Raw genomic sequence first — 25,894 nt, forward strand, 5'->3', positions numbered from 1 at the left:
TCCCTTTTGGATGTATTTATTGAACTTTCTTCTGTATTTTATAATTATTTTTAATTTAATTACTTTTAATATATATTTTAATGATTTATGACTTTAATAATTCTTACGTATTTATTTTATCCTAAATTATTTAATGTTTGTATTATTATGTTACTGTATTATTAATGGTGTCTTATTTCTGTCTCTCCTTTATTGAGTGGGTTATTTGTTGTTTACTTTTTGAATATTTAATTTAATTTATTCTGTTGCCTATTTCAACCTTTTGGAATCATATGTGCATCATGCTTCAGGTCAAAAATAATAACAAAGCAAGCATTTCCTTCTCATTTATTTTATTTAAACACTTTTCGTTCTATTTCATTTCATTATTGATAAAATAATACAAGAAAAACATTTACAGATTAAAATCAAGTTTTGTCCATGAAAATATTCATCTTTACCGTCAGTGCAAAACAGCTGCCATACATGGGTTCATATATATTATACTGGATATGTTTTACAATAGTACCACAAATGACACCTAATTATAAAATGTGAGAATAAAGAAATTACTTTTAACGGTTCAATATACATTTTCTTTTATAAATATGTCAATATTCTTTTAGGACGTGCGATATTAAGTAGGCAACTGAACTCAAACAATTATTTTGCTGCTCGCTACAGAAGTAAAACTCGCACGGCTCTCATGTCAGGGGTACTTGAGTGAGTGACATGCATGCACAGCAAACCACCAATCACAATCATTCTTGATCAGATCACAATAATAATAATAATAATTATTATTATTATTATTATTATTACATTACATTACATTACATTGCATTTAGCTGACGCTTTTGTCCAAAGCGACTTACAATAAGTACATTCGACCAGGAAGACACAACCTTGAAGAAAACAGAATCATATAAGTATATCAGGTTTCATAGAGCCAAACATTTCAAGTGCTACTCAACTGGCTTTAGGTAATCCAGTCCTTTATTGGTATAAAAGTGCTTCGTTAATCGTTCTAACGCTCGAAGTGGAGTCGAAAGAGATGAGTTTTCAGTTTGCGCCGGAAGATGTGCAAGCTATCTGCCGTCCTGATGTCAATGGGGAGCTCATTCCACCATCTTGGAGCCAGGATAGCAAACCCACGTGTTTTCGCCGATGGGAACTTGGGTCCCCCTCGCAGCGAGGGCGCAACGAGTCGTTTGGCTGATGCAGAGCGTAGTGCACGCGCTGGGGTGTACGGTTTAACCATGTCCTGGATGTAGGAAGAGCCAGATCCATTCGCAGCACGGTAAGCAAGTACCAGTGTCTTGAAGTGGATTCTAGCAGTTACCGGAAGCCAGTGAAGGGAGCGGAGGAGCGGAGTGGTGTGGGAGAATTTAGGAAGGTTGAAAACCAGACGAGCCGCTGCATTCTGGATGAGCTGCAGAGGTCGGATGGCACATGCAGGTAGACCAGCCAGGAGGGAGTTGCAGTAGTCTAGGCGTGAGATGACGAGAGCCTGGACCAGAACCTGAGTCGCTTTCTGAGTCAGCTGGGGACGTATCTTCCTGATGTTGTAAAGCGTGTATCTGCAGCAGCGGGTTGTAGCAGCGATGTTTGCAGTGAAGGACAGGTTGTTATCTAGGGTCACACCCAGATTCCTTGCAGTCTGAGTCGGGGAAACAACTGAGGTGCCGATGTTGATTGTCAGGTCAAGAGTTGGACAATCTTTTCCCGGGAGGAAGAGCAGCTCAGTCTTGTCAAGGTTGAGCTTGAGGTGGTGAGCAGACATCCACTGAGAGATGTCAGCTAGACAAGCAGAGATGCGTGCGACGACCTGGGTCTCTGAGCGGGGAAAGGACAGAATTAATTGGGTGTCGTCAGCGTAGCAGTGGTAAGAAAAACCATGCGGGCTAATGACTGATCCGAGCGAGTTTGTGTACAAGGAGAAGAGGAGGGGACCAAGAACAGAGCCCTGAGGGACCCCCGTAGTTAATTGACAAGGGTCGGACTCAGACCCTCTCCAAGTCACCCTGTAGGTACGGTCTTTCAGGTATGAGGTGAGGAGGGAAAGTGCAGAGCCAGAAACTCCAAGTTTTTGGAGAGTGCGAAGGAGGATCTGATGATTCACCATGTCGAATGCAGCAGACAGGTCCAATAGGATGATGACAGAGGAGAGGGATGCAGTTTTGGCAGTGTGCAGTTCCTCCGTGACAGCAATGAGAGCAGTTTCTGTGGAGTGACCTGCCTTGAAACCAGACTGGTGCGGATCCAGAAGGTTGTTCTGATTGAGATAACAGGAGAGTTGTTTAAAGACATCGCGTTCAAGTGATTTAGACAGGAACGGGAGGAGAGAGACAGGCCTGTAGTTTATAACATCAGACGGGTTGAGAGTGGGTTTCTTTAGGAGAGGGTTTACTCTTGCCTCCTTGAGACTGTTTGGAAAGTGACCAGAAGTTAGAGAAGTGTTGATGAAATGGGTGAGAAACGGTAGAATATCAGGAGCGATAGTCTGAAGGAGGTTTGAAGGGATAGGGTCCAGAGGACAGGTGGTAGGGCGGGCAGAGGTAATGAGGGTAAGAACCTCACTTGGAGAGAGAGGGGAAAAGGAGGTAAGTGTGTTGGTGGAAGGAGGTCTGGTGACCCAGCGGTGAGTAAAGGTGAGTCAGAAAAAGAAGAGCGAATATCATCAGCCTTTTTTTCAAAGTGGGTAACAAAGTCGCTTGACAGAAGTGAGGAGGGGGGAGGAGCTTTTGGAGGGTCCAAGAGGGTGGAGAAGATGGAAAATAGTTTTTTAGGATTGGAATAGGAAGATTGGATCTTATCTTGAAAGAAAGTGCTTTTTGCCTGAGAGATCGAAGCAGAGAAAGAGGAGAGGAGAGCTTGATAGGTTAGGAGGTCGTCACGGTGTTTGGATTTCCACCATTTCCGCTCTGCTGCCCTAAGGACGGTTCTATTAGCACGCAGTGCATCATTTAGCCAGGGAGCCGGAGGGGACTGACGAGCCTGCCGAGATGTCAGAGGACAGAGCGAGTCCAGAGTGGATGTATTATTATTATTAGACAGAGAAGATGAGATGAGATGAGTTTTAAAAAGGGACTGGAATACTGTGAGGGAGTATATATTATTAACATTTTAAATATATTATTAACCAGCACCACTGTTACTTGTTTGCGTACCCCATTTATCTAGGCCGTTTTGTTTTATGTATATGTCACACTGTGGGACTGCGGGAAACGGTATCACGAGATTTCTGTATGTATAACACATGTAGTAATTTTCACAATAAAGCTGACTTTGACTTTGACTCAGAATAGCGGAGAAAAAGGCTCTGTCCCCACAGCTGCCTATAGTTTGGACTTGGGTGGGACAGGAGCCCGGCTGAGGTGGATCTGAGTACTCATCCCTGGGAACGCCTTGGGTGACTGAGGCTGTGGCAGAGGAGGCTGTGGCAGAGGGAGTGTTTGTGGAGGGAGATGAAGTGAGATCGGTCTTATCGGTCTGATTATCTTCATTTTTCACCTCAGAAAATATTTGATGTCGAAAAATGTTTAAAATTATAAATAGTGACAAATTAAATATTACATATTTCTCGTGTGAACCAACATGTAATACTAAATATCATACAAGTGATCTTTCTTAACCAAAATGACAAAAATGGCATTAAAACACATATTATTCTAATACGGGTCATTTTTGACCCACTTATGGAACAGTGTAGGGTCCAGTCACTCGGGCATCTAAGGGGGCACTGGTCAGAGGTATTGATGTAAAGCAGATCATCATAATCCAAAACATGTAAAAGCGATGCAGAGATCAAACGTTTCCTTGCCTGAAGCTGAATGTTAAACATTTTGTCCGTATAATGTTGTCTTAATACTGTTGTGTTTCTTATTGCCCTATTTTTTATTGTTTTATGACTTGTTTATGTTGCACCGTTGCAGGAGCCTGGGACGCCATATCAACACTGTAGCTGCAACACCACTTCTGATGATAAAGCCTTTGAATCCTGGGGGGTATACTACGAAGCAGGATTTTCGCTTAGCGGCTAAATTCAGGGAAAACTCCGGTTTCCGGTTCTACGAAGCTGGTTCTCTTTTTAGCAGGCTAGATCTCGTAACTTGTGCTGAGCGGCTAACCTGGTCGGGACCAGGTTAGGTTGCAGGCTAAGAGCTCAACTCAGTGAAAGCACCGCCTGCTGACCAATCAGAGCTCAGTGTGCGGAGTTTAAAGCGATCAAAGAGGCTTCTCAATACTCAAATTTCCCCTCCTCGACTCCCCTCCTCGGTTCCCCTCCTCGAGACTTAGACCCGCCCACAGGAGATGCGAGCGGAGGACCGAGGAGGGGAACCGAGGAGAGAGGAGGGGAAGCAGCAGGCGTTTAAAGAAATGAGAACTCCTCTCCTCTGAGCGGTCATTTTAAAGAGACGTCCGTTCATTATTACGTGGCAACAGCTGCATCAGCTGTCGAGTGTTTTGTCATAGCGCTGTATCTCTGTTAGATCAGCTGAACATTGTTCCCCCACATATTTACTTTGAATTCATTGAGAGTGCGGTATAATGAGACAATAACAGGCTACAGATGCGGACACACACACACAAATATATTTATATAAATATATACAATTTAAAGTATGAGAGCACTCTCATAATAACGTAACACAATCAGAGACTGGATATATCCCCCCCTCTCTCTCTCTGGTCGCTGAAATGGGGAATTGAAATTACGGGCCAAAAGTTGTATTTACAAGTATTAACTTGTAATAATAATAAGCCACTTACAATTCACCCTGAGATCAGGGAGCAGATATAAGATGGAAGTTTCCCTAACATACAAAGCCATGTTAGGGAAACTTCCATCATACATCTGCTCCCTGATCTCACGGAGAATTGTAAGTGGCTACTGCCTGAGATCGCATGCTGTGGTTTTATTAAATGTGCCAACTGCTAGGACTGTCTTAGGGAAGACAGCTTTTAGATGCGCAGCTCCTCTGTCTTGGAATAGTCTGCAATTGAAATGGAAACTGAACAATCTGGTGCCACTAAATGTTTTTAAAGCTCGGTTGGATGCTACTCAATCGGAAGCTATTGGTACCTGTTTATGTGGATAATTATGTAAATGATGCTGTATGATGTCCTTTTGTTGTTCTATTTATGTTTTTATATTTCATGTGGAACTACTTGAGCAGGTCTCCCTTGAAAAAGAGATCAATGATCTCAATGGGATTTATCTGTATAAATAAAGATTTGAAATTAAATTAAATTAAAAGTAAGCAGGACATCAAACCAACTGAGACCCGTCTGTCCGCCGCATCTACGCACTGTACAACACACACCTACATACTGTACCACACACACACACCTACACACTGCCTACAACACACACTTACAGCTCCTAAAGCATAATCAGGCTACAGCCGTTGTGTATTTTATTATGTGACGCACTAAATGGTCTTAGAAAAATATCGACTCTTTGTACTACAGCAAATAAAGAGAGTAATGTAGGCCTGTTATACTGAGTGATATTATACACTGCTCTGCTTTCTGCACGGACCTCACAGCTGTTCTCACTGTAAACATCGCGACGCGATGAAAGCAGTTTCTAAAATAATATCCAGAGGATGCATGCAGAGCTGTCATTGGCTGAGATAAGTCCGACCGTGCGTCACGCCTCCACCGTTCCCGGAAATGCATCCACGGAGGAGCCGTGGAGGACCCATCAGTGTATCCTCGGTTATAGCTCCTCCAGAGAGCCTCCTCGACGCTCGATCCTCGGTCCTCGGTGTGCATTTAGAGAAATGAGACGTCCTTCAAAATGGCGTGCTGAAATTCATTTCCGGGTCACTACCGGAGGACCGAGGACCGAGGAGTCGAGGAGGGGACATTTGAGTATTGAGAAGCCTCTCAAGTCATATTACAGGAGAAAGGAAATACAGAAAAGCTGCCGTTGCAGGAAAGACGGCCGGCAAAAATCACCGACTGTGTGAACGTGAGCATGAATAGAATATCACCTCCATCTTCAGAGCAATCTGACTATTATAACATTAGCGTTAAGAAAGCTTACTGAAATATCTGCCACAACATAAGTAACCGGATCAGAGTAACATTAAGTACAGTCCGCGGCATATCACTTCATAATGTATCCAGTACTCGAGTTGAGGGGGGATGAGGGGGGATGGCATCCCCCCTGAAATAAAAACGGTCAAAATCATCCCCCTTCTAAAACTGCCATTCCCCCTTTCCATCCCTTATGTAATTTGATCAATGAACGTGGCACTGGTATTACTGCTATTTCAACATTCATTTTGCGCATTTTGAGTAAAATACTGTGGGCGAGGGAGCACGCACACATGCAATGACATGTTTACCAAGTCACTGACGCTATACTATGCGAGTGCCCTAGAGGGCGCCAGAGCGACATGATGCGCCTGTTTGATCGATGCCAGAAGCGCAGGTAACGGTCATCACAATGGCCAAGCGACCAGGAGGACAACGCGATCTGAGGGACTTCATATTTAAAAATACTAAAAATAACATTTCAGATAAGTCAAGAGTACTCACTACTTTAGTCACCAAAGGTGGAATCTATGGACATAAGCAGCAATAACAACTTAGTTTGGAGTTTAGCTTTGTTTTTCTCTCGTGTTAGCTAGCTGGTATAAGACTCAAAACTGTTGATGAAATGATACCACCAGCACCAGAAGAGCTGAAACCTCTCCTTCAAGCAGTGAACACTCTGGTCATCTCCACAGCTGAGTGTGAACGTGGGTTTAGTCAGATGAACATTTTAACCACAACTAGAAGCTTCCTGGAGGTAAAAAGCATGTCAGCCTTGCTTTTCATCAAGTGTGTTGGCCCTCCACTGAACAAGTTCAGACCAGAGGTATATGTCAAGACTTGGCTTCAAAGCCATTGCTTAGCTAACAATCCGAAAGCAAGAGATTAAGACCAAAAAGCATGATTATGAAAATCTTTGGAAACTTCTCTGAGATGGGGGAGAGTGGAGTAGGCAGACATTGACATCATTGGTCCTATTTTGTATTATCTGTATAATCTTTTAATATATTTTCATATTTTGTAAACAATTTCAATTTGCACTTAATGCCCTGTTAAAAAAGTAACATTGGGAATGTTAACATCAAATATTTGTATTTGAACTGCAATAAAATGATGACGGATCAATATTTTTCTAATTTTTTCCTCACATTTTTCATGAAGAATTTACATAATGATTTAATTAATTACGATACAAATGTAACCCTTTAGATACCAGTTTTGATCGTATACCAGTAACTGCTTTTTTGAAAAAATACACTAATTCAATATTCTAAAAACAATTTTGACTTTATTATTAGTATAATCAGTTGATCATCTGAATAATAAAGGAGGGACTGTTAACCTACAAGATTTGTACCATAGACTTCCATTATAACCACATTTTTGTATCCCCTCCCCCCCCTTTAAATTAAAGTGAAAACATTTTTTGCACTAATTGTCCTCTGCATTTGACCCTAAATGTTAGTGGTGCCATGGCAGCCCGGGGACCGACTCTAATTCTGAGGTGCCTTGGTCAAGAGCAATGACAGGAGTATCTGAACATCCATAACATGCATGTTGTTTTAGGAGTATAATAATTATCTTTATGCTGCTGGTCTCCCACCCTCTGTGGGTTATCAGCACAAATGATGTCCCCATATGATAAAATCCACCATCCCCCCTGATTTTATTTTACAACTTGAGTACTGAATGTATCATATATCTCCTGATCTGAGTCAGCTGAGCCGTATCTGGCCGTGCAACACTCACAGTGTCACAGACTGGATGCAGAAGTATTATTTTAAGCAACACATTAAGTTGAGGAAACACTCGAGTCAAATGTAATGAAAGTCAGATGGTGTCTTAGACGGGCAGTGATATCATAAACCTGTTAATGTACGCATTCAAACACTTGTTCTGTTCCCAGCTGTATTCACCTTGCAGGTGCAGCTCTGTGGCTTTGATCCTGGATCAAGTGTTTGAGTCATGGATGTTTAAAGTTTAACTTCTTCATATGTCTAATATTAAAGTTCACTTTTCATTCAGGAAGTATGACGCTGCACTGTCAGTGCGCTTCTCCATGTTTGTGATTGGTCGAATGCTCCAGATACCACCCCTTTCATGTGAACGCGCACCTAACTAGATAGGACACGGCTGGCTTGAGCGATCCACTTGATAACCCGCGTCGTAGTACAGTTTAGCGAGAGCGCGTATGTTTTGGATTAGGCCAACCGGCTAACTCAAACATATCCAGGTTAGGTTGAGCCAGCTTCGTAGTACAGGCCTCTGGTGTGTGTGTGTGTGTGTGTGTGTGTGTGTGTGTGTGTGTGTGTGTGTGTGTGTGTGTGTGTGTGTGTGTGTGTGTGTGTGTGTGTGTGTGTGTGTGTGTGTGTGTGTGTGTGTGTGTGTGTGTGTGTGTGTGTGTGTTGGGAGGATGGGAAAGCCTCCCTATCTCCGACCTCATCTATATTTCAGCTCGGCGGCGGTCCGTGAGGTCTTTCTCCCCGCTCCCCTCTGTTCGCTTTCTGCACTGAAGGTGGAGATGAGTGTTCCTCGGTACATAACATCGCCCCCCCACCCATCCCTCCCTATCACCCCCCCCCCCCCCCCCCCCCCCACCTCCATCCCTCCCTAACACCCCCCCCACCTCCCTCCCTCCCTATCACCCCCCCCCCCCCCCACCTCCATCCCTCCTGAGGCCCAGCAGCAGAATGAAGATGTTCTCAACATACCGAGTGTGTTCAGAAAAAGGGCGAAAGAAGCCTTACAGCAGGTTCAATATGAACATATATATTCCCCTTTGTGTGTGTCCTCCACTGAACCTCAAGCATGAATTAATAACCAGATTATAATGTGAACTACGTGCTTTACATTTCTGTCTTTATGCCTATTACCTCTGCAAAGAAAGGGGTTTGGTTTGTGTGTCTTTTGCAGGAATATAGAAAAATACGGGTCTTAATTTCATGACATTTGGTGGAAGGATGTATCTTTGGCCAATAATTAAATTGTGCAATTTTGGAGTCTGCAGGCATTTGGTATGACTTTGTATTAACAATGTGAAATAGGGCGTTTGCACTGCACTCAGGTGGTGTTAGCGTAATGGGTTTTTAACTGGGAGAATTCACATAAACACCCTCAGAAAGAACAGATACGCCTTGTTTAAACGCTTTGAGCAGGATTACAGGAACACTACGGGTCCGAATGTCATGACATTCGGTGGAAGGGTAAACCATTGGCCAAGGATTAACTCGTACCATTTTGGAGTGGATCTGAATCTTTGAGCAAATGTAGTTTTACTTTCTTTAACAATGCAACATAGGGCATTTGTGCTGCATTCAAGTGGTGTTAGAATAATTGGTTAAATGGGTTTCCAACTGAGAGAATTCACATAAACGCCTCATGAACTGATATTAACGCCTTGTTTAAACATTTCCTCTTTGTGCGTTGTCCTTGACCGAACCCTAAAACATTCAGAGTTAACCAGATTATATTGTGAAGCACATGTTTTACATTTACGGTCTTTATCTTGTTCGTTGTCATTTTGGTTTTTGAGTCTTCCTGCAGGATTAGGAAAAAAACTACCGCTCCGAATTTCTTTAAATTTGGTGAAAGGGTGAAGAATCAGCCATGGATGAACTCATACAATGTTGGAGTGGATCTGAATCTTTGGCAGATACATTTATTTGGTTTGACTTTCTTAAACGTTGCATTCAAGGGCATTTGTGTTACATTCAGGTGCTGTTAGAATAATTGGTTAAATGGGTTTTAACTGGGAGAAATGCCATGAACGCCTCCACACGAAGAGCAAAGAACGTGTTGTTTGAACGCTCTGATAACATACAGAGAGGGGGATACAAAATGACCAGGAGGTTAAATATGATTATCTATATTCCTCTTTGTACCTTGTCCTCGACAGAACCTGAAACATTAATAATGAACCAGATTATAATGTGAAATATCTGCTTTACCTAACTGTCTTTATCTGTATTACTTCTGCACAGGAGGTTGTGTTTGTTAGCTGTCTTTGTGTGTCTGCAGGAATACAGGAAAAACACTGCTCCGATTTTCATGACATGTGGTGGAAGTGTAAAGAATTGGCAAAGGATGAACTCGTAACATTTTGGAGTGGATCTGAATCTTTGGGCAGATACAAACATTTGGTTTCACCTTCTTTAACAATGTGAAATAGGGCATTTGTGATGCATTCATGTGGCGCCTGAACAATTGGAAAACTTCCCGCCTATCGTAGCTCCCGAATCATCCCGAAAGTCCTCTTTCAACAGATATAAATCCAATCCACTTTATTTCAAAAGCACATTTTAAAAACAGAGGGTTTTCCAAAGCGCTTCACAGCAAACATAACATTATAATAAAATATAATATTACAATAATAGAGAAAAGGCACACATAAGAATGAATACAAGGCACACATAGGGCAGACAATAAAAGCATACAAATCGATAAAACAGCTCAAACTGACAGCGAGGGAAAAGAGGTGGGTCTTCAGACGGGACTTACAAGTTTGGAGGGTGGGCGACAATTTGACATGAGAGGGGGGGGGGCAGGTCGTTCCAGAGCCTGGGGGCTACCGCGGAGAAGGCTCGGTCTCCCCTGGTCTTTCTCTTGGTTTGAGGGACTACCAGCTGATCAGCCGACCTCAAAGCCCTTGAGGGGGTGTACACCTGTAGGAGGTCGGAGATGTACTGAGGGAGGGGCCAGCCCATTGAGCGAGTTAAAAACAAACAATACAATCTTAAAATGAACTGGACAGTGTACTGAGAAAAATTAAAGGGGACCTATCATGCAAATGCACTTTTTGATGTATTTTATACATAAACATGTCTCCCCGGTGTGTCGGGGAACTGACGCAGCGTCAGAACATATAAACCTCTCTCTTTTCCTCCGCACCTTTGAGCTCCATAATGTTTCAGAAAAATTATTGATAATAAATGAAATGGCGTTTCATCAGTATTTAGTTTAGACAATAGCTGCCGGTCCCGCATGAGCTCAGACCCCTCCTCTTTTATCAAAGGGCTGTTCTGTTCTGTGTATTTCAGGAAAAATAAATAATTTGAATAAAATAAATTAAATACAATTTACAATAATTCAGCATTCGGAGATTTTCAGGAAAAACAATAACAAATTTAAATATAATGAATACATAAAAAAAACGTTTTAAACTTATGGTCATATCCCAATTATTTGTTATCAAGTGGCACTCCTCCTCCTCCTCCTCCTCCTCCTCCTCCTCCTCCTCCTCCTCCTCCTCCTCCTCCTCCTCCTCCTCCTCCTCCTCCTCCTCCTCCTCCTCCTCCTCCTCCTCCTCCTCCTCCTCCTCCTCCTCCTCCTCCTCCTCCGTGCTGTCTGACCTGAAGAATAATGTATTTTATTTGTCAGCTCTGTTCCTGTCGTACCGGCATGTATCCGTCACCAGAGGGCGCCACTGACCGGCTGCGGCTCATCAGAGACATTCTCTCCAGGAGGTCAAGTTTCAAACCCTCAGAGAAGCCCAGAGAGGGGAGAGAGGGGAGAGAGGGGAGAGAGGGGAGAGAGGGGAGAGAGGGGAGAGAGGGGGAGGAGCAGGAGGAAGGAGGAGACAGCAGGAGTTCTTCTGTCTCCTCTTCCTCTACCAGGTGCATCTTTTTATAACCAGAGCACACCTGAATGCTCCCACCTCCAAACATCTTGTGGAAATCAACTCTCTCCTCCTCCTCTCTCTCTCTCTCCTCCTCCTCCTCCTCTCTCTCCTCCTCCCTCTCTCTCTCCTCCTCCTTCACCTCCTCCCTCTGTGCTTTATCCTTCCTCTCCTCCTCCCTCCCTTCCTCCCTCTCCTCCTCCACAGTGATGCTCTCCTCCTCCATGCTCTCCTGACTCACCTCCTCCATGCTCTCCTGACTCACCTCCTCCATGCTCTCCTGTCTCCTGTCCTCTCCCCCACTACCAACACCTGAATCTAAGCTCTGCAGCCTCCCTCTCTCCCCCTTTAACTCCTCCACCCTCTCATAGTCTGAAACCAGCAGCATGGCTTCACTCCCTTTAGAGAACAACTGATGGATTTCCTCCTCCTCCTTCTTCCCTCTGTCTTCATCCGTTTCCTTTTCACTTCTTTGACCTCCCACCGGCCCGTAAGGAGCGTCGGAGACGCATTGAGGGAGGTTCCCTGCTGTGAGGGAGGACATGTGAGGAGGAGGAGGAGGAGGAGGAGGAGTTTGGGGGAGGAGATGGGAGTAATTGGGGTTGGAGAAGTCTGAACTGGTGGATTCGTGGGTCATTTCGCTTCTGATTTTGTGCAGCAGCGCCTCCTCCTGGCTGCACGGCAACACTGCGTCCACACAGGAGGAGATCTCCACCGAGTCCAGCTCCCCCGAAGCGATGAGGAAGTGAGGACTCGACCGACTCTGCAGGAGAAGAGGAGGTTAAAGGACATGTTGCTAATATCACACTGTACATGTTACATTTCAATATTCCAGTGACGGCATAGAGACTATTGGGCACTGTTTCTATTACATTCTATTTGATCTACCTGTAATATTTCATCTGTTTTTTTGCGTTGGAGGAGGAGCCTGTGACCTCAGGTTGTCGTTGATATATCTAAACTGTAAAATAAAAAAGCCTTGAAACGTGAAACATTTATATCCAATCTAATATTTAATATTCCATTCCTCACATACTTATGTATATATAATGTCCTGTTTTATATTGTGTCACTGTACATTTGTAATTCAACATGTACTGTATATTTTCTTATATGTTTTGCTAATGCTATTGAGATGTTGACATTTTGGAAGGTTTATTCTATTGTACAATGCCATGTCTTTTTATGCTGCTGCAACACAAACATTACCCAACTTGGGATCAATAAAGTACTTCTTATCTCATTTTAAATATTCATTGGATTATAACGGCTGTAAAGATGCATAAAGCCAGAGGTGGAAGAAGTACAAGATACGTCCATCCTAATTCTTACTTAAGTGAAAGTAAAAAAGTGTTCAAGATATATTTAAATATACTTAAAGTGTTAAAAGTACCCGTTAAGGTTCTAAATCTATATGAAAACAGTGATGGAAGAACTCACATATTCAGATAAGTAAAAGTAGCAAGAGTAAACTGTAAAAATATGCCTCCATTGGACTCCTTTGTTTACTTGTGGGACATAGTGACATCACTATGGAACTATTGCGCTGCTAATGGCTAGCGCTCCAACACAAGGGGCGGGACATCTCTAAGCGGTTGACCAATTATTATGACTATTGATGCATCAATGTGTTCATCACAGCTGAAATCTAGAGCTATCTTTAATGACTTTAGATATCTGATCCTATAATACATGTTTATTTATTAGTGGATTCATAGTTTTTATTAGAAAGTAATCTGAATCCGTAAAAGCTGTCAGATAAATGTAGTGGAGGTACTGTATAATACTTTAAACCAAATTGATGCAACACCTGTTATAATAAACGTTCCCTTTTCACCTCCCTTTCTTTATGCTTCTTTCATTGCAAAGCTGCATCACAAAAGGACGGACTAATGTTAGCGTTAGTCTGTACATAATAACACACTCCAGATGTCCAATATCGACGGTCAAAACTATGCAAATGTCACGGTTGAACAAATGTCTGGGTTTTAAAAAAACTTAAAAGGAGAGCCAGAGAAGATATTTGTATTATCTCTACTATCGTTAAACAAAAAATCCAACAGAAAACACAAGTCTCGAAATCCACAAATCAATTATATATTTATAACAAAGTGTGTCTCTCTTCTCAGCTTTTAGTTGATTGTGTTTTCATATATCGTTGTTTTTGGTCAGCCCCAAGCCTGTTGTTCAGGTCTCAGGCTCGAAAATGACATTCCCAGAACAAATGACCATATCTTCTAAAAGGGTTAAATGAATAATCTTTTTCTCAAAGTAATGATAAACCTGTGAGTTGGATGTAGAACAGTCAGAATCAATATAGATGTTTTCTATTTTAAAGACAATTCTGATTGAACATGGTCAAAAACTGTAAATTATAGTGTCCGTCCAAAAAATATGTTGTACTTATAGTGAAAACTAACCTTGAATGATGGGTTAGTAGACTAAAAGCTTTAGGAATCCAAAGTACAACATATAATAAGTACCCTGTATCAAGATTGATGCAAAACAAGTGATATTTGACCTTTTTAGAGAGATTTAGCAAGAAAAACCTCTTCTGGGGCCATTTGGGTGGATTTTCCTTATCTCTTGTTCAATTTTGACATGTGACATCTCTTTCTGACCGTTAGAGCCAATAGAATCGAAGGGAAATCGTCCCGCACACACTCATGTTAAAAAAGAGGCGTCTTTGCGCATTCAATCTTGCTACAGAGCGTAGGAATATCCCTGCTCTGTTGTTTGAGAACGGAATTGCAGTTTTATTGCTTATAGATTATCAGAACATTTCAAAGGGGACACAGCCACATTGGATATTAACCTATGGATTAACTACAGTATCGTTGTTATCGTTTTAATGCCATTGAAGACCAGTTTTGACCAGACAAAACCAAGGTAAGCCATGTTAGCGTTGTAGGCTACCTAGCGCCATATATTTTGATGTACTTTTTTGTTGATAACGTCGCGAGTTTGTATCCTTCAGTGTTGAGGTGGGCACCGTTAGATTCTGTGTCTTTACGATCATAAACGATGTGTTGGATGTGCAGCTAGGATAAGTAATAAGGGAGCTAAGAGTGATTATCGGTGCAGTAATAGGCATTGTGTGTTTTTTCCCGTTATATGGATATAACATATTCATAGTTTATTAAATATTACGGTTCTTTAGACGTTGTTTCCTGCAAATAACGCGATTTCGGTCCCGGAACCGGGTCCGTGGGGCCTAAGAGGTTAAAAGAAAAGCATATTTAAGCTCACCTCGAACTTTAGATCCTTCAGGAAGGATTTCTCTGGGTTGGGAATAGGCGGACCTTTGATTATCTTCACGATGTAAACCCTATAAAACACAAAGACATGAGCAAGGTTAGAACAAATATATCTTATTGCTCTTGAACAACATTTAGTTAAGGTCTTGTAAAAGTACTGTGTTGTTGCTTACCAGGTGGTTTTGTCAGTCTTAAATCGTACGATAACCAGAAACACTGCAATCGCAGCTGCAACGGCAAAAAGGCCCGAAACACGCCAAGCAAGATCTGACAAACACAGGACAGAGAATATACCGTTAGCATATCAAGGTTTATTTGGCTTTGCTTGATCTTGATTCACATTACCTCTATAGCTGTTCAATCAAACTATAACATGTTTCCATGTGATATGTTATAAAAACAAACAACAAAAAATGATTAACATAGAAAATGTTTTTTTGTCCGACTTGTTTCCTTAATTCTCAGGAATTCAAATACAGGAAGAGAACATACCACACTCTTTTTCTAATGATCATTAATTAGCATAACAAATAGGAATACAAATCCCACAAATTAGTATCTAAAATCTTTACATTGACCTTCATAAACAAAATCAATCTATGTTGATATTTGGCCGTCTTTACCTGATGGTGGTTGGGGTACCCATGATGCAGTGGGGCTCCAGCCACTCCAGGTAGAGCTTTGGTCTGTCTCTTCGGACTTCACTCGAACGCGTGCCTCGTACCTCTTGCCTCGAATCAGCCAATCATCGTCAAGCTCTACAGCGGACCCTGATTCTTCCCACTCCCATGAATAAGTATTTGTGTTTTTCTGCACAGACGGATCCTGACGGAGAATAAATGAGTGGATGTTGAGTAAGCTGATGTTCATGTAGTGTTTCTTGATATCCTACAACATGTGTGCAAGTTATTAAACAATCTAAAGAACTGTCCAGAACTAAAGGCTGTGACTCATGTGTCGATTGCTGTGTTTTGGCCAAAAAGTCGCACATGAAAAACGACAACCAACAGCCATGTCACGTATGTTCTGCAACTGACTAAATAACTCTTCTAACCAGCAGGCAGTGCTAGTCTGAGTTTCAAACATAAACATACGTAAGGTTAGTTGTATAGTAAACTGCTCAACATGGCTGGTGTGCTTTTCTACAATGGAACGAGAATGAGAAGACACTTAGCTGCTAACGGGCTAGTTAGCTAGCTAGTTTGCTTATTCCTTCATGTTTTATCCTACACTGGTTACAGGAAATGAGCAAAACAGCGGGGAGCCGACCAGCGGTAGCTCTGGGTTCAACTATCATTTTCTAGTGAGGCGGCGAGTGTTAGCTAGCTAATTATTGTCTCATTTGTTGGCTGATACATTTTAATTTCACCAAACTCAGCGGTAGCACCACTGACTACTAGTTCACCAGAACTAGTTTAGTTTATTCAAACAAATGCAAATACACAATAATGTTTTTTGGGTTTGACGCATGTTCACAATAGAAATAAAACAGACCTTAGTTCACTTAAAGCTATCTGAGACTTGGATCCCACCAAGGGGTTAAACCAGGGTTCAACCAGACTATCAAGGCTGGTGTGAACGCGAAATGATGCCTACAAAATGACACAATTATTCATGCGTTAAAATACTAACGCAGTAACAACATATATACACACACTCCATGACTGCTTCTCTTGTTTCCACTGCAACTGGCACTTGTACAGTGTGATTTGTTCTCTCTTTTTAACTTGGGGGTGCCAGGAAATGGTGGTGAAGTTGATATGAGGTCGTTGTGGAGGGTTCAGCTTTACTGCAGAATCAAACACACACAGAGTTTGTTTTAGGTCATCATGAATAGCTCACAGATTGAATCACATAAGGTGATATATTCATTGTACTCACTGTGATGCTCTGGCTGGAAGCACATGGTCACATTGGCCGGCCCAGGATTACAGGTCAGATTCATGGAGAAGATATCGGCAGGTTGAAACTAAGAAAATGTAAAAAAATTATTAAAAAAAAACATTCATAGGACAACAATACAACATGAAATGAGAGTAGCTGTTGGTAGGTGATGTTTTTATAAAGGTGAGAATGTGATTAAAATATCAAGCTAATAGTCTTTAATGTAGATATTATTGCTGTATCGAGAGTTGGATAAGAAGATGAATACAACTCTTATATTTGTACTCTAAATGTTATTTAACAACTAGTAGCCTTCGCCTAGTTAGCTTAGCTTAGCACAAATACTGAGAATAGCTATCTGCCTGCCCCTTAAATGTCACCAATAAAGATTAGGAAACATAAAAACAAATTGTTACAGGGTTTGGTTGAAAGCTCTTTTTGGCTAGCTGACCGTCGCTAAGGATAGCAGACCGTTGCTAAGGATGGCACACTGTTGCTAGGGATAGCAGACCGTCGCTAAGGATAGCAGACCGTTGCTAAGGATGGCACACTGTTGCTAAGCATAGCAGACCGTTACTAAGGGATAGGAGCCTGTTACTAAGGATGGCACACTGTTGCTAAGCAAAGTAGACGGTTACTAAGGATAGCAGACCGTTACTAAGGAGATAGGAGATAGCATGGTTTTTCGTCATCTCACGCCTAGACTACTGCAACTCCCTCCTGGCTGGTCTACCTGCATGTGCCATCCGACCTCTGCAGCTCATCCAGAATGCAGCGGCTCGTCTGGTCTTCAACCTTCCTAAATTCTCCCACACCACTCCGCTCCTCCGCTCCCTTCACTGGCTTCCGGTAACTGTTAGAATCCACTTCAAGACACTGGTACTTGCTTACCATGCTGCGAATGGATCTGGCCCTTCCTACATCCAGGACATGGTTAAACCGTACACCCCAGCACGTGCACTACGCTCTGCATCGGCCAAACAGCTCGCTACACCCGCACTGCGAGGGGGACCCAAGTTCCCATCAGCAAAAACACGTGGGTTTGCTATCCTGGCTCCAAGATGGTGGAATGAGCTCCCCATTGAAATCAGGACAGCAGAAAGCTTACACACCTTCCGGCTCAGACTCGTTTAATTAGCGAGATAATCAGACTCACGTTTTCGTCTCTAAAGAACTCCATGTTACAGGTCATTTGCGTTGATCTGCCTTCAACAGGTTTGAGCGTGCATGAAGCGTTGGAAGATTTCCTTCTAGGCCTGTAAAAAAAACATGTTCCATTTCATTTTGACTTCAGACACATAATATTTGATATCAAAGTAATTGTTTATCTGCATGTATGTAAATTATACATCTGTCCTTACTTGTCTTTATTTAAGGCATCTATCGTGCACTCACTGCCTGAATGATCATACGCGCTGTTCCACACACACGTGATTGTACGGTTGTAGTCAGAGGAGCAGGTGATATCTGTGGGAAGTGAAGGAGAGAAATGAAAGAGGACAGATTATGTTTATTTTCAGTACGTAGTGTCTCTACTTTAAAGAGTCCTCTCCTGCTGATGTTCAGGTGTATATCAGTATGTAGTGTCTCTACTTTAAAGAGTCTTCTCCTGCTGATGTTCAGGTGTATATCAGTATGTAGTGTCTCTACTTTAAAGAGTCCTCTCCTGCTGATGTTCAGGTGTATATCAGTATGTAGTGTCTCTACTTTAAAGAGTCCTCTCCTGCTGATGTTCAGGTGTATATCAGTATGTAGTGTCTCTACTTTAAAGAGTCCTCTCCTGCTGATGTTCAGGTGTATATCAGTATGTAGTGTCTCTACTTTAAAGAGTCCTCTCCTGCTGATGTTCAGGTGTATATCAGTATGTAGTGTCTCTACTTTAAAGAGTCCTCTCCTGCTGATGTTCAGGTGGATATCAGTATGTAGTGTCTCTACTTTATATGTCTTTTCCCTGTGCTTGTTTTCCTGTTGCAACGGGTCAGATTCTGGTACCATCTACTAGTGCAGGTTATCTGGCCTTCCAGCTGGAAATAGATTCTGTTAAATGCTATAACTCTATATTAAATAACATAATTTGGCTTAAGCTTGTATATTTAAGTATGGCATTTCCACCACAATTAGATTGTTAAGTTACTCTACAAAACCAAAATAACTTACTGTTGCCGGGTCACTCGAACAACGTCCCTCTCCATGGCAGACCTGCATCAGAGCGAGAAGCAGGACCAGCAGACGGGGTTTCTGACTCCTCTCCATTTATGATGTCCAGCGTTTGAAGTGTTTTGACGAAGGCTCCTTTCACTGCTTCCTCTTTCTTCTCATCCTGCATACACAGAGAACAGGTTGCTTCTTTATTTGTGTGGTGGGTGTCAAGGCGTTCTTTTTCTGCACATCCAATAACACCCTGACCACATCGAGAAGCACTGACAGGTGATCGAGAACAACAAACAGACATAGAAATGTTTGACATCCTGCCGCAGGTGGTGTGATCTGGTTCTACTCACACACTCCAACACCTGCTTGAAGTGAGACAAATACCCAGTGATAATGAGATGTGGAATCATCTGTTTCAAGGCCAGAATTAGCTCCAGGTTGAATTTGAATTGACTTTAATTGAACACATAATTCACCTAGAGATCCAGGGTCCTGCTCAAAGGCACGTAGGCTGGTTTGACTTCTGAACACACCAAATATCACTGATACTTGCCAGGTAAGAAGTAAAGGGTTGTTGCATTTTGGGAGGTGTGACACTAGATAGGCAATGCTTAAAGTCGAGTCACATTCTTTTAAACTAATTATGTATTGAATTGACTTATTGTCCGTATTCTGTATTTGCTTTGTTCAAATACAAATCTACTTTTTAACATACACTATACATACATAAAAAACAAAGAAACGTATCGTCTGCCTTAAATCTGACATTTTAATAGTTTTGTTAAATAAAATACCCTCTCTTCCTAAACTAACCGTGTCCCACCTCCTCTCTTCCTAAACTAACCGTGTCCCACCTCCTCTCTTCCTAAACTAACCGTGTCCCACCTCCTCTCTTCCTAAACTAACTGTGTCCCACACCCTCTCTTCCTAAACTAACCGTGTCCCACCCTCCTCTCTTCCTAAACTAACTGTGTCCCACCTCCTCTCTTCCTAAACTAACCGTGTCCCACACCCTCTCTTCCTAAACTAACTGTGTCCCACACCCTCTCTTCCTAAACTAACTGTGTCCCACACCCTCTCTTCCTAACTAACCGTGTCCCACACCTCTCTTCCTAAACTAACCGTGTACCACCTCCTCTCTCTCTTCCTAAACTAACCGTGTCCCACCTCCTCATCTTCCTAAACTAACCGTGTCCCACACCCTCTCTTCCTAAACTAACTGTGTCCCACATCCTCTCTTCCTAAACTAACCGTGTCCCACCCCTCTCTTCCTAAACTAACCGTGTCCCACCTCCTCTCTTCCTAAACTAACCGTGTCCCAACCTCCTCTCTTCCTAAACTAACTGTGTCCCACACCCTCTCTTCCTAAACTAACCGTGTCCAACCTCCTCTCTTCCTAACTAACTGTGTCCACCTCCTCTCTTCCTAAACTAACCGTGTCCCACACCCTCTCTTCCTAAACTAAACTGTGTCCCACACCCTCTCTTCCTAAACTAACTGTGTCCCACACCCTCTCTCTCCTAAACTAACCGTGTCCCACACCCTCTTCCTAAACTAACCGTGTCCCACCTCCTCTCTTCCTAAACTAACCGTCCCACCTCTCTCTTCCTAAACTAACCGTGTCCCACCTCCCTCTTCCTAAACTAACCGTGTCCCACATCCTCTCTTCCTAAACTAACTTGTCCCACCTCCTCTCTTTCCTAAACTAACCGTGTCCCACCTCTCTCTCCTAAACTAACGTGTCCCACCTCTCTCTTCCTAAACTAACGTGTCCCACACCCTCTCTTCCTAAACTAACGTGTCCCACCTCCTCTCTTCCTAAACTAACCGTGTCCCACTCCCTCTTCCTAAACTAACTGTGTCCCACCTCCTCTCTTCCTAAACTAACCGTGTCCCACATCCTCTTCCTAAACTAACTGTGTCCCACCTCCTCTTTCCTAAACTAACCGTGTCCACACCCTCTCTCCTAAACTAACCGTGTCCCACATCCTCTCTTCCTAAACTAACCGTGTCCCCCTCCTCTCTTCCTAAACTAACCGTGTCCCACCTCCTCTCTTCCTAAACTAACCGTGTCCCACCTCCTCTCTTCCTAAACTAACCGTGTCCCACACCCTCTCTTCCTAAACTAACCGTGTCCCACATCCTCTCTTCCTAAACTAACTGTGTCCCACACCCTCTCTTCCTAAACTAACCGTGTCCCACATCCTCTCTTCCTAAACTAACCGTGTCCCACCTCCTCTCTTCCTAAACTAACCGTGTCCCACCTCCTCTCTTCCTAAACTAACTGTGTCCCACCTCCTCTCTTCCTAAACTAACCGTATCCCACACCTCTCTTCCTAAACTAACCGTGTCCCACTCTCTCTTCCTAAACTAACTGTGTCCCACCCCTCTCTTCCTAAACTAACCGTGTCCCACACCCTCTTCCTAAACTAACTGTGTCCCACCTCTCTCAAACTAACCGTGTCCCACATCCTCTCTTCCTAAACTAACTTGTCCCACACCCTCTCTTCCTAAACTAACCGTGTCCCACACCCTCTCTTCCTAAACTAACCGTGTCCCACACCCTCTCTTCCTTAAACTAACGTGTCCACATCCTCTCTTCCAAACTAACCTGTGTCCACCTCTCTCGTTCCTAAAACTAACGTGTCCCACCTCCTCTCTTCCTAAACTAACCGTGTCCCACCTCCTCTCTCTTCCTAAACTAACCGTGTCCCACACCTCTCTTCCTAAACTAACCGGTGTCCCACCTCCTCTCTTCCTAAACTAACCGTGTCCCACATCCTCTCTTCCTAACTAACGTGTCCCACCCCTCTCTTCCTAAACTAACCGTGTCCCACACCCTCTCTTCCTAAACTAACCGTGTCCCACCTCCTCTCTTCCTAAACTAACCGTGTCCCACATCCTCTCTTCCTAAACTAACCGTGTCCCACCCCCTCTCTTCCTAAACTAACTAACCGTGTCCCACACCCTCTCTTCCTCAAACTGACCGTGTCCCACACCCTCTCTTCCTAAACTAACCGTGTCCCACCTCCTCTCTTCCTAAACTAACCGTGTCCCACATCCTCTCTTCCTAACTACCGTGTCCCACACCCTCTCTTCCTAAACTAACCGTGTCCACCTCCTCTCTTCCTAAACTAACCGTGGTCCCACATCCTCTCTTCCTAAACTAACCGTGTCCCACATCCTCTCTTCCTAACTAACCGTGTCCCACCCCTCTCTTACTAAACTAACCGTGTCCCACACTCTCTCTTCCTAACCTAACCTGTGTCCCACATCCCTCTTCCTAAACTAACCGTGTCCCCACCTCCTCTCTTCCTAACACTAACCGTGTCCCACCTCCTCTCTTCCTAACTATAACCGTGTCCCCACCTCCTCTCTTCCTAAACTAACCGTGTCCCACCATCCTCTCTTCCTAAACTACCGTGTCCCACCTCTCTCTTCCTAAACTAAACCGTGTCCCACACCTCTCGTCCTAAACTAACGTGTCCCCACCCTCTCTCTTCCTAAACTAACTGTGTCCCCACCTCCTCTCTTCCTAAACTAACCGTGTCCCAACTCCTCTCTTCCTAAACTAATCCGTGTCCCACCGCCTCTCTTCCTAAACTAACCGTTCCCACACCACGTGCTCTTCCAAAACTAAGCTGTCCCACCTCCTCTCTTAAAAACAACCGTGTCCCACACCTCTCTTTCCTAAACTAACCGTTCCCACCTCCTCCTTCCTAAATAACCGTGTCCACTCCTACCTCTTTAACCTTCCCTAAACTAACCTGTCCCACACCCTATCTTCTAAACTAACCGGTCCCACCCCACTCCTCTCTTCCTAAAAAACTAACCGTGTCCCACACCTCTCTTCCTAATCTAACCGTGTCCCACCTCCTCTCTTCCGAACTAACCGTGTCCGCACCACAGCCTGCATGTTACACATTTTATTAATAAAATCTCATCAAAAAGTCTTACTTGTTGCTGCAGTCTGTTTACAGCTTCTGGTTCACTCCATTGACGGCTCTGTGGACAGACACCACACTCATAAGGTTTTTCTCTCCGTGTAAATGAAAAGAAGTGTTGAAACAGAAGATGACATCATGCCCTTCAAAGGTCACTACTTAGAAATGAATCAATCAATCTACGACGATATCTCGGGGCGCTGCAGTGTGTCAGACCTCATCTTCCTCTTTTCTGTGGTTACCTTCAGCTTCTCTTGTATTTTACTTAGAGAGAAAATTAAGGATATTTTCTAACTGTTTTTAGAAGCTGGTTTAATAGGAAGAGGAAATGACCTCAAAGAGACTCATTACAACAAAACACAACGGAAACTTTTAAAAGATACACATCCTGACAGCTGAGAGACAAGTGACAACTAAAATGGGACACTCAATAAGAAATACACAGCGAGGTGGACCTTGTAAGGGAAACTTCTGCAGCAATGGAGAGTCAGGACTCAGAGAGACACGAGGACAGTTGGAGCTTTGATGTCAAACAATGATAGTTTATTACAAGTCAACGGCCGGAGAATTCACATCACAAGTCACAGCAGCAAAAGGTTCTGACTGCACGGTGGGTTGTCATGTCAATTCTGCCCAGCCTATCTCTGGATAGACCTTTTAACTATCAGAGAGTTAATGAGCATATTGGGGGAGGCGTAAACATCTGTGGAGCTACAGGAGATGTCTCTCCCATCTCTGGAGCTTAGAAGCTAGCGTTCTCACACTCACAAAACCTCCCTCTGCCCTGTAGGTCAAGCTGTAAAACCTAGTATCAACATACGACTGCATGATCACATTCCTTACGGAGATAAGGAGCAGGGCTGATCGTACATGTTCAATATCTTAGGAGTAAGGAAGAATTATTATTTGACACTTAGGAAGAAAGAAGAAATATTCTCTAACAATCCTGATGACTTAGAGACAAAAGAGACACATGATACAAAAACACACATAACTCCAAACATACCTCCAAACTCTGCTGCAGAAACTCTCCTCTCTACTCTCTCATCCTCTCTGGACTCTCTCTGTCCTCTCACATCTCGGCAGGCTCGTCAGTCCCCTCCTGCTCCCTGGCTAAATGACGCACTGCGTGCTAATAGAACCGTCCTTAGGGCAGCAGAGCGGAAACGGTGGAAATCCAAACACCGTGACGACCTCCTAACCTATCAGGCTCTCCTCTCCTCTTTCTCTGCTTCGATCTCTCAGGCAAAAAGCACTTTCTTTCAAGATAAGATCCAAACCTCCTATTCCAATCCCAAAAAACTATTTTCCATCTTCTCCACCCTCTTGGACCCCCCCAAAGCCCCTTCCCCCTCCTCCCTTCTGTCAAGCGACTTTGTTACCCACTTTGAAAAAAAGGTTGATGATATTCGCTCTTCTTTTTCTGACTCACCTTTACTCACCGCTGGGTCACCAGACCCTCCTTCCACCAACACACTGACCTCCTTTTCCCCTCTCTCTCCAAGTGAGGTTCTTACCCTCATTACCTCTGCCCCGCCCCTACCACCTGTCCTCTGGACCCTATCCCTTCAAACCTCCTTCAGACTATCGCTCCTGATATTCTACCGTTTCTCACCCATTTCATCAACACTTCTCTAACTTCTGGTCACTTTCCAAACAGTCTCAAGGAGGCAAGAGTAAACCCTCTCCTAAAGAAACCCACTCTCAACCCGTCTGATGTTATAAACTACAGGCCTGTCTCTCTCCTCCCGTTCCTGTCTAAATCACTTGAACGCGCTGTCTTTAAACAACTCTCCTGTTATCTCAATCAGAACAACCTTCTGGACCAGTCTGGTTTCAAGGCAGGTCACTCCACAGAAACTGCTCTCATTGCTGTCACGGAGGAACTGCACACACAAAACTGCATCCCTCTCCTCTGTCATCATCCTGTTGGACCTGTCTGCTGCATTCGACACGGTGAATCATCAGATCCTCCTTCGCACTCTCCAAGAACTTGGAGTTTCAGGCTCTGCACTTTCCCTCCTCACCTCATATCTGAAAGACCGTACCTACAGGGTTACTTGGAGAGGGTCCGAGTCCGACCCTTGTTAATTAACTACAGGGGTCCCTCAGGGCTCTGTTCTTGGTCCCCTCCTCTTCTCCTTGTACACAAACTCGCTCGGATCAGTCATTAGCCTGCATGGTTTTTCATACCACTGCTACGCTGACGACACCCAATTCATTCTGTCCTTTCCCCGCTCAGAGACCCAGGTCGTTGCACGCATCTCTGCTTGTCTAGCTGACATCTCTCAGTGGATGTCTGCTCATCACCTCAAGCTCAACCTTGACAAGACTGAACTGCTTTTCCTTCCGGGAAAAGATTGCCCCACTCTTGACCTAACAATCAACATCGGCACCTCAGTTGTTTCCCCGACTCAGACTGCAAGGAATCTGGGTGTGACCCTAGATAACAACCTGTCCTTCACTGCAAACATCGCTGCTACAACCCGTTACTGCAGATACACGCTTTACAACATCAGGAAGATACGTCCCCAGCTGACTCAGAAAGCGACGCAGGTTCTGGTCCAGACTCTCGTCATCTCACGCCTAGACTACTGCAACTCCCTCCTGGCTGGTCTACCTGCATGTGCCATCCGACCTCTGCAGCTCATCCAGAATGCAGCGGCTCGTCTGGTCTTCAACCTTCCTAAATTCTCCCACACCACTCCGCTCCTCCGCTCCCTTCACTGGCTTCCGGTAACTGCTAGAATCCACTTCAAGACACTGGTACTTGCTTACCATGCTGCGAATGGATCTGGCCCTTCCTACATCCAGGACATGGTTAAACCGTACACCCCAGCGCGTGCACTACGCTCTGCATCAACCAAACGGCTCGCTGCACCCTCGCTGCGAAGGGGACCCAAGTTCCCATCAGCAAAAACACGTGGGTTTGCTATCCTGGCTCCAAGATGGTGGAATGAGCTCCCCATTGACATCAGGACAGCAGATAGCTTACACACCTTCCGGCGCAGACTGAA

At 43.7% G+C, this 25,894-nt stretch overlaps 1 protein-coding gene across 1 annotated transcript; it reads right to left on the reverse strand.

Annotated features, from left to right (window-relative positions):
* Nucleotides 1–3,317: 3,317 nt before the first annotated feature.
* Nucleotides 3,318–18,275, reverse strand: LOC117553832. The gene is made up of 9 exons (XM_034227903.1): nt 18,144–18,275; nt 17,939–18,038; nt 16,780–16,867; nt 16,554–16,687; nt 15,522–15,723; nt 15,072–15,165; nt 14,891–14,969; nt 11,784–12,404; nt 3,318–3,416 (listed from the first exon to the last, which is right to left on the reverse strand). The coding sequence occupies exons 2-9, from the start codon at nt 17,972–17,974 to the stop codon at nt 3,318–3,320; spliced, it is 1,353 nt and encodes a 450-aa protein (XP_034083794.1). The 5' UTR covers nt 17,975–18,038; nt 18,144–18,275.
* Between the last annotated feature and the right edge of the window lie 7,619 nt (nt 18,276–25,894).

This window comes from Gymnodraco acuticeps, unplaced genomic scaffold, assembly GCF_902827175.1.
Source record: "Gymnodraco acuticeps unplaced genomic scaffold, fGymAcu1.1, whole genome shotgun sequence".
Lineage (NCBI taxonomy): Eukaryota > Metazoa > Chordata > Actinopteri > Perciformes > Bathydraconidae > Gymnodraco > Gymnodraco acuticeps.

Excerpts from the sequence above, each read along its gene's own strand:
- LOC117553832 (XM_034227903.1), bottom strand. The coding sequence starts at position 17,974 with ATGACCTGTAACATGGAGTTCTTTAGAGACGAAAAC. Across the intron at positions 16,688-16,779 it reads CTTCCAGCCAGAGCATCACA|TAAAGCTGAACCCTCCACAA; the intron begins GTGAGTACAATG and ends TTGATTCTGCAG. Across the intron at positions 15,166-15,521 it reads GGTACCCCAACCACCATCAG|ATCTTGCTTGGCGTGTTTCG; the intron begins GTAAAGACGGCC and ends TGTGTTTGTCAG.